General features: G+C 37.7%; 1 protein-coding gene across 4 annotated transcripts in view; it reads left to right on the top strand.

Moving 5' to 3' along the window:
• NCOA1 (nuclear receptor coactivator 1) overlaps positions 1-15,768 on the top strand; it is a gene marked incomplete at both ends in the record, with an annotated part of 97,813 nt that overhangs the window by 37,920 nt on the left and 44,125 nt on the right. For 3 of the 4 annotated variants that reach the window (XM_080710964.1, XM_080710965.1, XM_080710967.1), the window contains 3 exons: positions 7,888-8,035; positions 9,347-10,670; positions 14,143-14,323. In XM_080710964.1, the coding sequence (XP_080567090.1) occupies positions 7,888-8,035; positions 9,347-10,670; positions 14,143-14,323 (1,653 nt within the window). Of the gene's footprint in view, positions 1-7,887; positions 8,036-9,346; positions 10,675-14,142; positions 14,324-15,768 lie in introns of all 4 variants that reach the window. The other variant, XM_080710966.1, reaches the window with a different exon arrangement.

The raw sequence follows: 15,768 nt of genomic DNA on the forward strand, positions 1-15,768 counted from the left end.
ACACTTGTAATCCCAGCATTTGGGAGGTTGAGACCAGAGGATCGTGGTTCGCGGACAGCCTCAGCTACTTAGTGAGGCCCTCTGCAACTCAGTGAGACCCTGTTTCAAAATAAAGAATAAAAAATTGGGCAGGGGGTATAGCTTGGCGGTCAAATGCCTCTGGGTTCCATCCCCAGACCCACACACACAAAAAAAAGTTAAAAATAGAACTACAAGATCCAACAGTTCCACCACTGTGTGTGTGTGTGTGTGTGTGTGTGTGTGTGTGTGTTTTCAAGAGAGAAAGAAGAGAGATTTCCTTTGAGTATATGTAAATATGTGTATATATCCAGTTTACCAGTATATTGAACAGTCAACTGTTTTCCGTGTTTACTGCAGCACTGTCCACAATAGCTGCAATAAGGAATCAACCTCACTGTTCAACAGATCAAAGGAAATATGGTTCCATATATACAGTGGAATACTGTTCAGCCATAAAAAAGAAGGAAATGCTGTCATTAGTGATAATATGAATATGCCTGGAAGTCATTATATTAAATGCAGTAAACCAGGCACAGAGTCAAATACCATGTGATGATACTCACATGTGGATTTTTTTAATTTTTTTAATTTTTTTATTTTTTTGTGGTATTGAGGGTGGAACCCAGGGGCATTCTACCTCTGGACTGTACTCCCAGACCTACTTTATACTTTATTTGGAAACAGGGTCTCACTAAGTTACTGAGAGCCTCACTAAGTAGCTGAGGCTGGTTTTGAACCTGTGCAATCCTCCTGTCTTGGTCTTCCCAGTGCTGGGATTACAAGCATGCGCCACCATGCCCCGCTCATATGTGGATTCTGAAATAGTTGATCTCATGAAATCAGAGAGTAGAATGGCTACCAGAGGTGGGTACGGGTGGGAGGGGCAGTTGAGTGGTGTTGGTCAAAGGATTAGTTAGCTAGGAAGTATAAGTTTAAGAAAAATGCTGTGCAGCATGCCTACTCTAATCAATGATGGTGTATTGTGTTACACATTAATGACAAATATTTACCCATCCATGATACATAGATACTTAAAGTCATGTTGTACAGGAGCACAATTTAAAAAAACAAATTAAGGGAGAAAGTGAGATAAATTATGATATTCTAGCCTTGATTTTGTTAAAAACTTCAGTGACTGATATTTAGGCAAGAAATATTTGTCTTCCATCTGTCCTCTTTTTGCCCATTAACTTATTCTGTGAAGGCAGCAGCTGGTATAAAATCCTAATATATTAGCAATAAAAAAGTTTAGTTCTTAGTTTTTAGATAGTTTTGGCAAAGACAACTTAAGAAGTGCTTTTAAAGGACATCAAATTTGGACGTACATTTCGGAATACCTGTGGGAGCGCTCACGTGGCCTAGATTAAAGCTGGAGCTGTGCATTGAGTCTGGGGGTGAGCATCAGGATCACGTGAGCAGCTGTTCAAACGAGAAGATCCGCTCCAGGGGAGAGTCTGGAAAAGATTCCAAAAATAAGGAAAGGATGAGTATTGAATTCAGCGTGGGCCATTGTTAAGCCAGATTTCTTGATTTAAATCAATCTATAGTCTAAAATATTTGCTCATAGAGAAGTTTAGAAAATATAAACCTAGCTTCCACAAGATATTAATAACTGTAATTAGGAAATGATGTATCATTCCTTTTGGAATTCTTAAGACATATTTAAGGTATTTACATTTCTAGGAAGTTCTACAATAAGATCACCTTTAAGCTTTTTTACTCAGATTTATTTTTCCACAGAATTATTTTCTTGTAGCATGTCCATCAGCAATTATAGAGATACTAATGATAGGAAATGTTGGCCTATGTTACTTACAAACTAGCTTTATAAAAGTTTTGTTTTTCTACTTATAGTGATGTAATAGAGCACTATTTCTTATCTTTGAATTGTCCATGATATAGTATTACATGGGAAAGTAGGCTAAGAAGGAACAGTATATATAGTATGGTCTCACTCTTATATATTTATTTATCTACTTCTAGAAGCCTAACAAAATATCCACAGTGGTAATCTCTGAATGATGGGATTATAAATAACTTTATCCCTTGTTCATCTATCTGTTGCCTTAACTTCATTTATAACTTAAAAATACAAATTAATTTGTAATTATAAATTACAATTACAAAATAAAGTTATTTTTACTTAAAAAAATATTACCAGAGTTGGAAAAGGTTGATAGCATCAAGAAATTTGGAAGTACTTGCTAAAAAGCCGATGTACTTAAAATAATAATTAACCAAAATGTTCTTTACGGCTTGTATAATATAGTTAATTCTATGGTGCACATAATAGGATAAACTAAAAATCTTATGTCAAATACTTCAAATATTTACTTCCTCTTGTAGGAATTTTGAAATACTGAATAGTTTATTCATTGGTAATTGAAAATCTTAGAATTTCCATGAGTAATTTTTTTAACCTAATAACATTTTTTGAGAAATTATTCTCTCTGTATCTACATAGGGAAATACCAAAAAGAAAAGGCCATCTCTACCAGCATTGACTTGTAGTATCCTGCCACACAAGTTACACCTGCCCACCTAGTTAATACCAGTAAGGCATGCTTGGTTGATCTCAGCACCAAATTGGGAGAGATCAAAATCCCAAATAGCTGTACTTATACCGCCTCCAAGACCAGGAGTAATTTTATTTTCCTTTTGCTTTGTAGCTTAGTTGAGGCCTCTTCTATGGAGAAAACAAAACAAAAACTATTATATTAAAGGTGTTTTGGAGGGAGTTTCGGGTGTCAATAAAACCTCTTCAATTATAGCCCTTCCTGCTAAATGTTCTAAAAAGTTTAGAAATAGGTACAGAAGTCAGAGATCAGAATACTAGCTGCATCCAGCCATGGTGGCAGCGCTTATGACCCTGGTCCTTGGAGGCCAAGACCAAGGCCAGCATGTGCTAACTTAGTGAAACCTATTTCAAAGACATAAATAAATAAACCAACAAGGGCTGGAGATGTAGCTCTGAGGTAGAACACCCCTAGCTTTCATCCCCAGTACCATCAAAACCAACCAAACAAACACTTACCTACCTAGCTGATAAAACTCAATCAGAAACAAGAACCTGTGATAAAAAGGGGATTCCAAACCTAAACATTGATACCCATTTAAGAGGAAAATTTGGTGTGCAGAGTAAATCAGTATCCAGCCAAATCTGTAAACAATTGTGGCTACCCTACTCCTCTCTTAATTCAAACTGTTAGTGATGTTAGACACAGTTGGTACTATTGGATGCAAATGGTTTTTAGAGATCACCTGCGTGTGCACAGTTCACCATAGCCAAACTATGGAACCAGCCAAGATGTCCATCAACAGATGAATGGATTACAAAACTGTGGGATATGTACACAATGGAATTTTACTCAGCCATCAAAAAAAAAAAACACAATTACCTCATTTTCAGGGAAATGGATGGAACTGGAGGACATTATGCTAAGTGAGATTAGTCAGTTACAAAAAATAAGAAATCAGATGCTTTCCCTAATATGTGAGAGTTAGGGAGAAATGGGGCATAGGAGGAACTCTTGAAAAAGGAAATCCTATAGAGGAGCAAACAAGACAACCTAAAGGAGGAGAAAGGAGGGGGGAAGAGGAAAATCTCTAAAACACAAAATGTACTTAAACATATCGAAGTCAACCACTAAGCCAAGCAAGGGAAGGAGGGATGGGGAGGGAATTGGGTAGGGGTTAAATCAGTGATGTGTACATGTATGTACACACAAGTTTTTTACCCCAATATGATGTATGAATATAATGCACCAATAAAAAAAAGAGATTACCTGCATGTGTGTATGACTCAGGACATTAGTGCTTTGAAAGCTGCCGATTTATCTTGAGTTTGGTGGCTACTCAGGAAATATCCCAAACCTTCTATGGACTAGACTCCATGCTAATTACAGTATTACGGGCTCCATTCTAGTAGTGAGTAAACTGAGATGGGCTAAGGTTAATTTGCACTAAATTCTAAATCTGAGGGATACAGAGAGAAGTCAGGCCAGAATCTGACTCCAAAACTTATTCTTTTCACTGATCCATGCTGCCTGCCTCCCTGTTTAAGTGGGGAGTCTTACTTGACGCTAAGCCACGTAGGAGGAGGCTATGGGGATCATGGCTTGGTGGTAGAGCATTTTCCTAATGTACAAGGCCAGGGTTTCTATCCCCAGCACAGGGGGAAGGGAGGAATTTTCTTGTATTAAATGTTACCTTTTTCTCATTTCAAAGAATGGCTGTGTCCTGGGCGTGGTGGCGCACGCTTGTAATCCCTAAACTTGGGAGGCTGAGACAGGAGGATCGCACAGGTTCGAAGCCAGCCTCAGCTACTTAGTGAGGCTCTCAGCAACTTAGGGAGACCCTCTTTCCAAATAAAATATAAAATGGGTCTGGGAGTATAGCCCGGAGGTAGAAAGCCTCTGGGTTCCACCCCCAGTACCACCAAAAAAAAAAAAAAAAAAAGAATGGCTGTGTGAATTATAATATGCTGGGTCTTATTCCATACATTATTATCCAAAAAATAATAATAATCTAAATTATGTGTGAGGCCCTGGGTTTAATCCTTGGCACTGCAAATAAATATATATGTGTATATACATGTATTTATATATGTATAACTTCAAAATTCAAAGTATGATAATTTTTATATTAAATTAACAGGCTTTTTCAAATTTCAACATTTTTACAAGTTTATATATGGTCCTGCAAGTATAGGCAGTATAATTAACCAAAAGACTATTGATGTTTTTATAATTCATATTAAACATCTTAAGGTTCTCAGGGTGGCCTGAGTTTCTATTTTATCACTTTATAGGGCTAGTCAATAAAGAAATTTCTCTCCATTGGTTTCCATTACAGAATTAAGTCTAGATTTCTACAAGAGTGAAACCATAATGTAGATGTGAATATTCAAGGACTAAAACTGAAAATCTGTCCTTTAAAGAAATGTTATGCTTGTTAGGAGGCGGAACAGAGGATCACAAGCTCAAGGCCAGCCTGAGCAGCTTAGACCTTGTCTCAAAATAAATTAAAAAACAAACAAGAATGGCTGGTGATGTAGCCCGTGGGTAGAGTGCTAGTCTAGCACTTGTGAGACCCTGGGTTCAATACATAGTACATCTATGGTAGTTGATTACATGTCAATATTAACCTAGCTAGATGAGATTCAAGTCAAAGTTCAACCAGCCAGCACTTACTGGATCATTTCATTGCAAAGCACAGTGTGAGATTGGATGTAAAGTAGAAAACAGGAATGGGGCACAGTACCAATCCTTGTTCTTGTTCTAGGTAATGAAGAAAAAAATTGATATGTAAAAGTGATATGGAAAAAAATGTTTAGGAAGTCATGAGAAGTAAGGTTGGAAGTGGAAGTCAGATTGTTTAGGGCCGTGCCGGCCATTATGCTAGCCCTTGGTCACATGCGCCTAGTGACCACTTAGCATGCAGCCGTGTGACTGAGAAAATACTTTCAATTTTATTTGATTTTTTAATAGCTCCTTGTGGATGATGGCTACTCTTTGGAACAGTGCAGCCCTACAAACATAGAGAGGTTTCAAGTAGAATGAGTCAGGCATGTGCCAACATGGGGTAACCCAGTGCTTAGGAGACTGAAATGGGAGGATTACAGGTTCAGAGCTAGCCACAGCAATTTAGTGAGACTCTCAGCAACCTACTGAGACCCCAGGGGGCATTCTACCTCAGAGCACCTCAGAAGGCCCAGTCTCCAACACCACACACACACAAAACAGATAGAGATAGAGATATCTCTGGAAAATAAACAAGATAAGGAAATTAATAAAATGGCATAAGTAAAATAAGGTGAAATATATTTTTCTCTCCTCTGTCTCATCTCTAGCTTTTTCATTTTATGTTAATAGTTTATTTTTAAATGCCTTTTTAAAGTTGTATTTTCTTTTCTTTTTTCTTTTTCCTTTTTTTTTTTTTTTTTTTTTTTTTTTTTTTTTTTTTTTTTTACGGGTCTGGGGATGGAACCCAGAGGCATTTGACCTATGAGCTATACCCCCTGCCCTATTTTTTATTCTTTATTTTGAAACAGGGTCTCACTAAGTTGCGGAGGGCTTCACTAAGTAACTGAGGCTGTTTGCGAACCGCGATCCTCCAATCTCAGCCTCCTGAATGCTGGGATTATAAGTGTGTGTCACCATGCCCAGCTTAAGTTGTATTTTCCAAAATATATTGTAGAAAAGATAGAAGAGAATTGTTAATATGATTTTAGGATTGGCTCTAACAATTACTTATGTTCTTCTACAGAAATTATCAGTGTCCACTAAAGACTCTTTTCATTCTTTATTATCTCACTAGATTCTAAATTTCTCCATGCATTATATTTGGCAATCCTGTCAGTGATTTTTTGCAGGAATTGCCCAATGAGTAAGTAATCTAGTTGATTGGGCACACGTCTTAATTCTTTCAATTAAGTTTCTATCCCAGTTTTGGTGCTTAGGCAGATTTATAATACAGATTTACAGACAACAAACAAAAAATCAATCAAAAAACCTCTTCCTTCTTTGATTGGTCTAGATACCCAAGACAACAAAATAGAATAAATCTTTTATTCTATATATTCTCCAAGTAATATATAGCCTAAAAATTATTTAACTAATCATTTCAAGTCTCTTTCACATGTCACCCAATGTGTAATTGGTGCCCCTCTAAAATGCTTTCTAAAAAGGAGGACTAATACTTATTACAGCATAAAGCATAATAGTCATTTATGGTAGTAATTCTTGTGTTTTGGTGGATATAATTTCTAACCTTGGTAGAGCTGAATTTTTAAATCTTCTTAAAATAGAATTCTTTTGTATTACCAAAGCACCAGTGACATTTTATTACTTAGTCGTCTGGAATAGCCTTTACATATTTAACAAGCACTTACCTCTGTGGTTAGAATTTTGTCTGCTCTTAGTAAAGTTTTAAGACAGAAGTAAATGATGCTATTTACAAAGTGATCTGGCTGCCTTGGCCTAGTTTTATTCCATATAGTAGTAATCATTGGCTTCATCTTAACTTGCTTACTACATTTCAAAAATCCAGACATTAAAAATATACATATAAGCCGGGCATGGTGGCACACGCTTGTAATCCCAGCAATCAGGAGGCTGAGACCCAAGGATCACGGTTTGCAGAAAGCCTCAGCTACTTAGCGAGGCCCTCAGCAACTTAGTGAGACCCTGTTTCAAAATAAAGGATAAAAAATAAGGCAAGGGGTGTAGCTTGGAGGTCACATGCCCCTGGGTTCCATCCCCAGACCCGCAAAAAAAAAAAACCAAAAAAACCCCAAAAAACAAACATATGTATGTATCTAATAATTTGTTCAGTGAGTGAAAAAATCAATCTGAAAATGAGTTAAAGAACTCTGCAAACCAGTCAAAGCTTAGAGAGTAAATTTTATGGTATGTAAATTATATCTGAGTAGTGGTCTTATTTAAAAATCAGCTAACAAAAGAAAAAAAATACCTGTTAAAAGATAGCACTGAAGCAAAGAGGAGGAAAATAATTCCTGGTATTTTTAATGCAGACTTAATAAAGTTGAAGAGATGTTCCATTGTAGGGAACAATTAAGATTGAACCTTTTCTGGTTTGGGGTTTCTTCTTAATCCTAATTTATGTGAGGAAGCGCCCATTCACATAGGACTACCAATCTGCCACCAAGTGGTATATTTCAGCTTGGAGTCATGCCCCTCCTACCCCAGGATCTTCTCCATCTGAGTTTTCTTTGCAGTCCGAGCAAGCAGCAGCGGGGAGGGCATTTAAAATAAGGTGCTAGGTGGAAACGAGGCCTGGTAACTCTCCTTTGCCCAACGTTCAAGTGTCAGAATTTTAACTAGGTTTTTCTTTTGTTTGAAACAGTGATGACCCGTGGCACTGCCTCCAGCCCATCCTATAGATTCATATTGAATGATGGGACAATGCTTAGCGCCCACACCAAGTGTAAACTTTGCTACCCTCAAAGTCCAGACATGCAACCTTTCATCATGGGAATTCATATCATCGACAGGTACTACTTATTTGGAGAGCTTCCTATGAAATAAATCAGTTCACATATCTCTTCCTGGAGAATAGTTCTTTGCTCTTGGTGCTAAGAAAGCAGAAATTCTACGTTAGGTGTAAAACTAGTATGATGAGTATATAATCAACATATCCATATTGGGTTTTAGAGTTTTGTTACTAAAAACCTTTCTTATTCACAAAGGTAGACAAGAAAGATGAGGCTTAAAACATATATTTTAGGTGGTGAAAACAAGAAAGGCCTGAAAATTTATAACTTTCCATATATAAATTTGCAGTCTTAGACGAGATTTCACAGCTTGCCAGCATTGTTGTTTTGCTATTTTAAGTGCTTTGTTTTAATCTGGATAAATTTGATGGCTCTTGAGTTCAAATTGACAGTTTCTCACAGAAACAACAAATTGTTAAACGATCAACTTGAGATTTTTGAACGTTAGTGTCTCTAATTTTTCCCCCTCTAAATATGTTTTAATGTGGTGTACATGATAAATTCATGAATCTATTCTTTTATCCTATGACTTATTAAGATCCTACATTTACAACTTATTTAAAATAATAGCATTAAAAGAAAAGACATTTCCCCTCACTTCATCTTTTCCTCATCTGATGATTTTGCTTATTGGAACATGGTAATGCCAGTCACAAATCTGTTGTCATAATTATGAATTTGAGTAAAGAACTCAGTAAAAACCTGAATTCAGCATTCTGTTTTTTTCTAGTTTTAGTTGAAAATTATTCTTGTGAGTGGAATTAGCACAGTTCTTTTTTCATATTGTGATTTCTCTTTCAAAACATCTGCTATGTCTGCATATCACCCTTTTTAATTTTCACATCAGTGACACAGTATTTTCCTTACCCAGTCTTCCTTTTTGGAGTTGAAATACTTAAAAGCTGTAATAGGAGAGTCATGAATAAGTGCTTTATAAACAAAGGCATGGGAAGTTTTTCTTGCAACCAAAAGTACTATTGTAATGTTAATTGTTTAAGATTTCTTGAAAAGTTTTAAGCATACATCTATTGGACTTTTTCAACACCAAGAAAAATTTCTTTTTCATATAACTGAGACCACTATCAAATTTGAAGGTCCATAAGCATTATTTCCTAGGAAGTGATTCTACTTCAAAATAGTATTGACATTCCACTGTTGATCCTTAGTTTAAGGAAATACAGAAACTCTTTACTTGCCAGCGATAGCTTGCAACATTAATGAGGTCAGTGGTCTTGTTTTAGAATAGCATCATAAACATTTTTAATAGAAACAAAAGAAAATATTTGAATAATAGTATCTTTTTCTTCCTAGGGAACACAGTGGGCTTTCTCCTCAAGATGACACTAATTCTGGAATGTCAGTGCCCCGAGTAAATCCCTCGGTCAATCCTAGTATCTCTCCAGCTCATGGTGTGGCTCGCTCATCCACACTGCCACCATCCAACAGCAACATGGTGTCCACCAGAGTAAGCCGCCATCAGAGCTCAGACCTTCATAGCAGCAGTGGTCACAGTAACTCTAGCAACAGCCAAGGGAGTTTCGGATGCTCACCTGGAAATCAGATTGTAGCCAATGTTGCCTTAAACCAGGGACCGGCCAGCTCCCAGAGCAGTAATCCCTCTTTAAACCTCAACAATTCCCCTATGGAAGGTACAGGAATATCCCTGGCACAGTTCATGTCTCCAAGGAGACAGGTTCCTTCGAGCTTGGCAACAAGGGCCAGAATGCCAAACAATTCATTTCCTCCAAATATTCCAACATTAAACTCCCCAGTTGGCATGACAAGTAGTACCTGTAATAATAGTAACCGATCATATTCAAACATCCCAGTAACATCTTTACAGGGTATGAATGACGGACCCAATAACTCTGTTGGCTTCTCTGCCAGTTCTCCAGTCCTCAGGCAGATGAGCTCACAGAATTCACCTAGCAGATTAAATATTCCACCAGCAAAAGCTGAATCCAAAGATAACAAGGAGATTGCATCCATTTTAAATGAAATGATTCAGTCTGACAGTAGTGCTAGTGATGGCAAACCTTTGGATTCAGGGCTTCTGCATAACAATGACAGACTCTCAGACAGCGACCATAAGTACTCTCAAACCAGTCACAAGCTAGTGCAGCTCCTGACCACAACTGCAGAACAGCAGCTCCGGCACGCTGATATAGACACGAGCTGCAAGGATGTACTGTCTTGCACGGGCACTTCCAACTCTGCCTCTGCTAACTCTTCAGGGGGCACTTGCCCCTCCTCTCATAGCTCACTCACCGAGCGCCACAAAATCCTGCACCGGCTCTTACAGGAGGGGAGCCCCTCGGATATCACCACTTTGTCTGTGGAACCCGAAAAAAAGGACAGCACATCTACTTCTGTGTCCGTGGCTGGACAGGCCCAAGGGAACTCCAGTATGAAACTAGAACTGGATGCTTCAAAGAAAAAAGAATCAAAAGACCACCAGCTCCTGCGCTACCTTTTAGATAAAGATGAGAAAGATTTACGATCGACTCCAAACCTGAGCCTGGATGATGTGAAGGTGAAAGTGGAGAAGAAAGAGCAGATGGATCCTTGCAACACAAATCCGACCCCGATGACCAAACCCGCTCCCGAGGAGATTAAACTGGAGTCCCAGGGCCAGGTGAGTGGCTCCTTGCTGCACAGAGTGGCTGTTCCCAGTTATGTTTTCTGTTTACTTACTCAGCTTCAACCATAGAACAGGATTGAATTCATGTCCTATCCACTGAGCGTATACCAAGAAGTTAGTTATCAGTGGTTGAAAAAAAATCACAGGATACCCTCAGAAATTTTCTTTAGCAGTTTAGAGGGCTCTAGTATTGATATAGCATTCTAAAAAAGTAGATTCCCCCCCCCCTTTGTGTGTATGTGTGTGTGTTTGGTGCTAGGGATGGAACCCAAGGGCATTCTACCTCTGAGCTCAGAAATTCTTTAGAACTTTAGAGGGCTCCAGTATTGATATAGCATTCTAAAAAAGTAGATTTTTTTTCTTTGTGTGTATATGTATGTGGGGGTGTGTGTGCTAGGGATGGAATCCAAGGGCATTCTACCTCTGAGCCTGAGCTATACCCCAGCTTTATTTTTATTTTGGAACTGGGTCTGGCTGAGTTGATGAGTGTCTGACTACTTGCAGAGGCTGTCCTCGAATCTGCAATCCTGTCTCATCCTCCTAAGTACTGGGATGATAGGCATGCACCACCATGTCCAGTTTTTGGATTTTTCTTTCTATAAAATTAGAGTTGATATCTTTGGACTTTAAAAAAAAATACCTCCCCTTCCCCTTTTTCCCAGCCCCACATATTGAACCCAACTCTGGGGTAGAAACTAGCAATCTGCATTTTAAAGACACTCTCCTGAGAACTCTGATTCGTAGCTAAGTTTGGGAACCTGTGATACAGACAGAGTGGAAGAGAAACATGAGGAGTCAGAAGATACTACCTGATAGAAAAGTTTCTGAGGCTGCTTTTGTTCTTATCTGTCTCTAATCCTCAACCCCTGTTAGAGAATAGGGACTTGCTACCAATATCCTGGTAGCAGAATCTCATTATTATATAACATGCCTTGAAACAGAAGTAAATAAAAATAAGCCTTGTCATAAATTGTTATGGGTTATGTTTAGGGTAGTGTGGAACTAAACTAATAGGCAGCTTCATGTGTTGAAAAGTTGCTGGCAAACTCTTAAGGAATATAAGAAAAAAATATATGGACCCTCCACTCTATGACCTTTCCCGTTATTTAGAGACAGAATGGAGACATTCATGAAATAATTGGCAGTGTATTTCCAAAGCAGTTCACCAACAAGACTCTCCATTGTGAGACAAGATTCCCATTTAGTATTCCTGAGGCCTTCCATTGCTTGAACCAGTTTGACTTTGCCCTCATCTCACAAAAGGCTCTTGCTCAGGCAGAGCACTGTGGGCACACGGCCCTTGCCATCCTGGGCTAAGCCGCGTCTCTACGCCTCTGCCGCGTCGCTGACCTTCTCGTTCTTCCTAAGTCAGCTCTGACAGTACCTCTTAAAGCCTCTCCAAGTAACTCCCGTTAGACAGCTCCTCCACCCTCATAGGGCTTTATGTTGTCTACTTCCAATCTGTAGTATCACTGTTTTGACTATTTCTTTACATGTGTACTTTTTGAAGAGAAAGCTGTATGTCTCATGATTCTTGGTACAATTAAACGAATACTGATTTTTAAGCAAAAAATAACTTTAAATAATAAACATTTTAAAATTTTCTCTCTTTAACTTTACAACTAACAGCATTATGAAAGAATGCCATTTTATATTCAGATGCGCTGGCTCATCTGTTTCGGTGTCACATGCACACATTTCAGCCAAGTTTATACTAGGAGTAGCATTGTACATTCATACGGTGTGCATACGTTCATCTTCAGTAGGTATTGTGGTTTCCTTAACACATGAGAATTCTTTCCAGGTACTCTGTGTCTTTGATAATGCTTGGGATTGTCAGTCTCTTAAATTGAGTCATTTCAGGGTATGTGTAATAGTAACTCGTAGTTACTCTGACAAAAATTCGTTGTTTATTTAGATATCTTCTTCTTGCCCGTTTTAAAAATGTCTTGTCCTTTGCTTATTAACTTGTATAAGAGTTCTTTGTGTACTATGAATGAGTCACTTATCCGTTGTATATTTGCAGATACCTTCTCCATGTGACTTGCCTTTGCATCCACTTAATGGTGATTTTTGATGAAGCGAAGTTCTTCATTTTAATAGAGTTGAATTTTTCAGTCTTGTCCTATATAGTTAATGCTTTTTGCATATGTGTAACAAAGATATGTTCAAAGTTTTCATAGAAGCTTTCCTTGTATGAGCCTCAAACTGGAAACAATCCAAAAATCCATCACAGAAGAATGGATAATTATATTGTGATATAGTCATACCATGGGATATTATTTAGCAATGAAAATGAATGAACTACTGCTACATGTGACAATATGTCTGAACCTTGGAAATATAATTTTTTAAAAAGTCAGGCATTAAAAACACAGACATATAATTCTATTTATACAATCTAGAAGGAAAAAATTGGGTTGAATTAAATAATGAAACTCAAACAGACATATGTTTCATTAATTACCTTAAAGTAATCATAGTATAATAATATTTTAAAATAAAGGCCAAGCGGGGCATGGTGGCACACGCTTGTAATCCCAGTACTTGGGAGGCTGAGATAGGAGGATTGCAAGTTCACAGCCAGACTCAGCTACTTAGTAAGGCCCTCTGCAACTTAATGAGACTCTGTTTCAAAATAAAGAATAAAAAATAGGGCTGGGGGTATAGCTCAGAGGTAGAATACCCCTGGGTTCAATCTCTAGTACCACAAAAAGAAAGCCAGAAAAAAAGGACTTTTCTTTTTTCTATATATAACCTTAGACAGATATAGGGACTTCTTATTAATTCTAGAATGTTTGTTAAGTATTAAATCATTAAGTAGTAACTTTCTTAGATCTTTGAAGCTGATACACCCTTTATCCCTCCTTCCTTCCTTCCTTCCTTCCTTCCTTCCTTCCTTCCTTCCTTCCTTTCTTCCTTCCTTCCCTTCTGTGCTAAGAATTGAATCCATGGCTTCATACATGCTGGGCACATGCTCTACCACTGAGCCAAATCCACAGACCCTAATACACTATTTGTAGGAAAGTTTTCAAAATTTTTTCAACTCATAAGGTTATACTAATGTAAATTTAAGATTAGGTCATTTTGCAAATTTTTGAAAACTAGAACAGAAAAAAAGTCACCCCCAAGGACATCATAACACAGTACTTTATTTTCTATTCTTTTATTGGTGAACTTAGTACTCTTGACATTTCTTTCCAGTCTAATCTTTTTCCTAAAAACATTATATGTATATTATCTTTTATGGCATATTATATTAGTATTATGTCATATGCAACCATTTTTTCCCAGTACTAAAATATATCATTTAATTTCAAAGAAATTCCAGGCATGCTAATTATTTCTTCTTGATCTCACATAGTCACATTTAATTCATAATGTTTGAAGGAGCAAATTTTTTTTCTACACTGTTTCAAATGGAAGAATAAACTACATTTCCTCTAACTCCTGTTTTCCTTCGTAGTTTACAGCTGACCTTGACCAGTTCGATCAGTTACTGCCCACGCTGGAGAAGGCAGCGCAGTTGCCCAGCTTGTGTGAGACGGACAGGATGGATAGTGCAGTCTCCAGCGTGTCCATCAAATCTGAGATCCTGCCAGCTGCGCTTCCGTCCACCGCTGCCAGACCCACTTCCAGGATGAGTAGTACGTGTGGGGACAGCACCTCCTTTTAAATGTTTAGAAGTAGCGTTGATTAGCACTTTGTTTCTCCCCTTGCTGCAGAAACCTTTTGTTGGTTAAGAATGAAGTATCTTTCCATGATGCCACTAGAGACAGTACACAGCTGTATTTTGACATATGAACTTAACTCACCATGTAGATTTTAAATCTTACTGTGACCTCTGCTCTTTTTTAATTGAAGTTAGGGTGAACAGTTGTTAAAGACAATAATTTTTTGTGTTCTTACTCAAAGTATCCCATAACAGAACATTCAGAAACATAATATTGGGTCGGATTATATTTTCTAAAATGTCTTCCCTGAACATTTTTTTGTCTCCTTTTTTCCTTGCCTTCTGGTTTTATGAGTGGAGAAAAAAAAAAAAAGATTCTGTGCTAAAATAACCTAAGCCAGTGCTACATGTTCTAGACATTCCTCTATTGAAGTTTCACATGCCTACTAAATGTTTTGAGAGGTCCTGAATTTTAAAAAAAAGTTTAGATTTTTTTAACCCAATATTTCCAAAACTTTCTTGATTATAGAATTTCTTTTCTCAGCAGTGCATGTTACCCCAGAGAATGAATATTTATTTATTTATTTATTTATTTATTTATTTATTTATTTATTTATTTGTGGTACTGGGGTTCCTGGAAACCCTTCTACCTCCAGACTACACTCCCAGACCTATTTTATACTTTTTTTTTAAACAGGGTCTCTTAAGCCAGGGTGGCTGGCTTCAAACCTGTGAGATCCTCCTGTTTCCGCCTCCCAAGTGAGGGGATTATAAGTGTGCGCCACCACGCCCAGCGAGAATGAATTTTTCATTCACTGTTATTTAGGAAACAGCTGTGTTAAAAATATGTCACTATGGGGTATGGCTCAGAGGTAGAATACCCCTAGGTTCAATCCCAGTACTGCAAACAAAACAAAACAAAAAACGCCCACCTCTCATAAAATTGGCTCTATTAAAATCTTTACAGAAATGCCAAAAAAAAAGTCACCGTTGTAACCCAGGTTAGCATTCTGCTTTGAGCCTGGCTTAGTGGCACATACCTGTCATTCCAACGGGTATGGGAATGACATACCTTGGGAGGCGGAGACAAGAGGATCACGGGTTCAAGGCTAGTCTCAGCAACTTAGCAAGACCCTTAGCAGCTTAGTGACTATTTCAAAATAAAAAATAAAATAGATCTGGGGATCTAGAATGCTTCGGGGTTCAATCCTAGTATATAGAGAGAGAGAGACAAAGAGAGAGAAAGAGACAGAGACACACTCTAATAGTGTAATACTTACTGTTAATTTTTTTCACCCATCAAATTTTAAAGTTGAAAAAAATCCAGTGGTAATAATTTTATGTGTAACCTTGATGTGTTTGAGTTCTAACCTTTGTCTTGTCATTCTTCTGATGGGATTAGATGTGGGTATTTATTTA

The sequence above is a fragment of the Muscardinus avellanarius genome (assembly GCF_963383645.1).
Source record: "Muscardinus avellanarius genome assembly, chromosome: 15".
NCBI lineage: Eukaryota > Metazoa > Chordata > Mammalia > Rodentia > Gliridae > Muscardinus > Muscardinus avellanarius.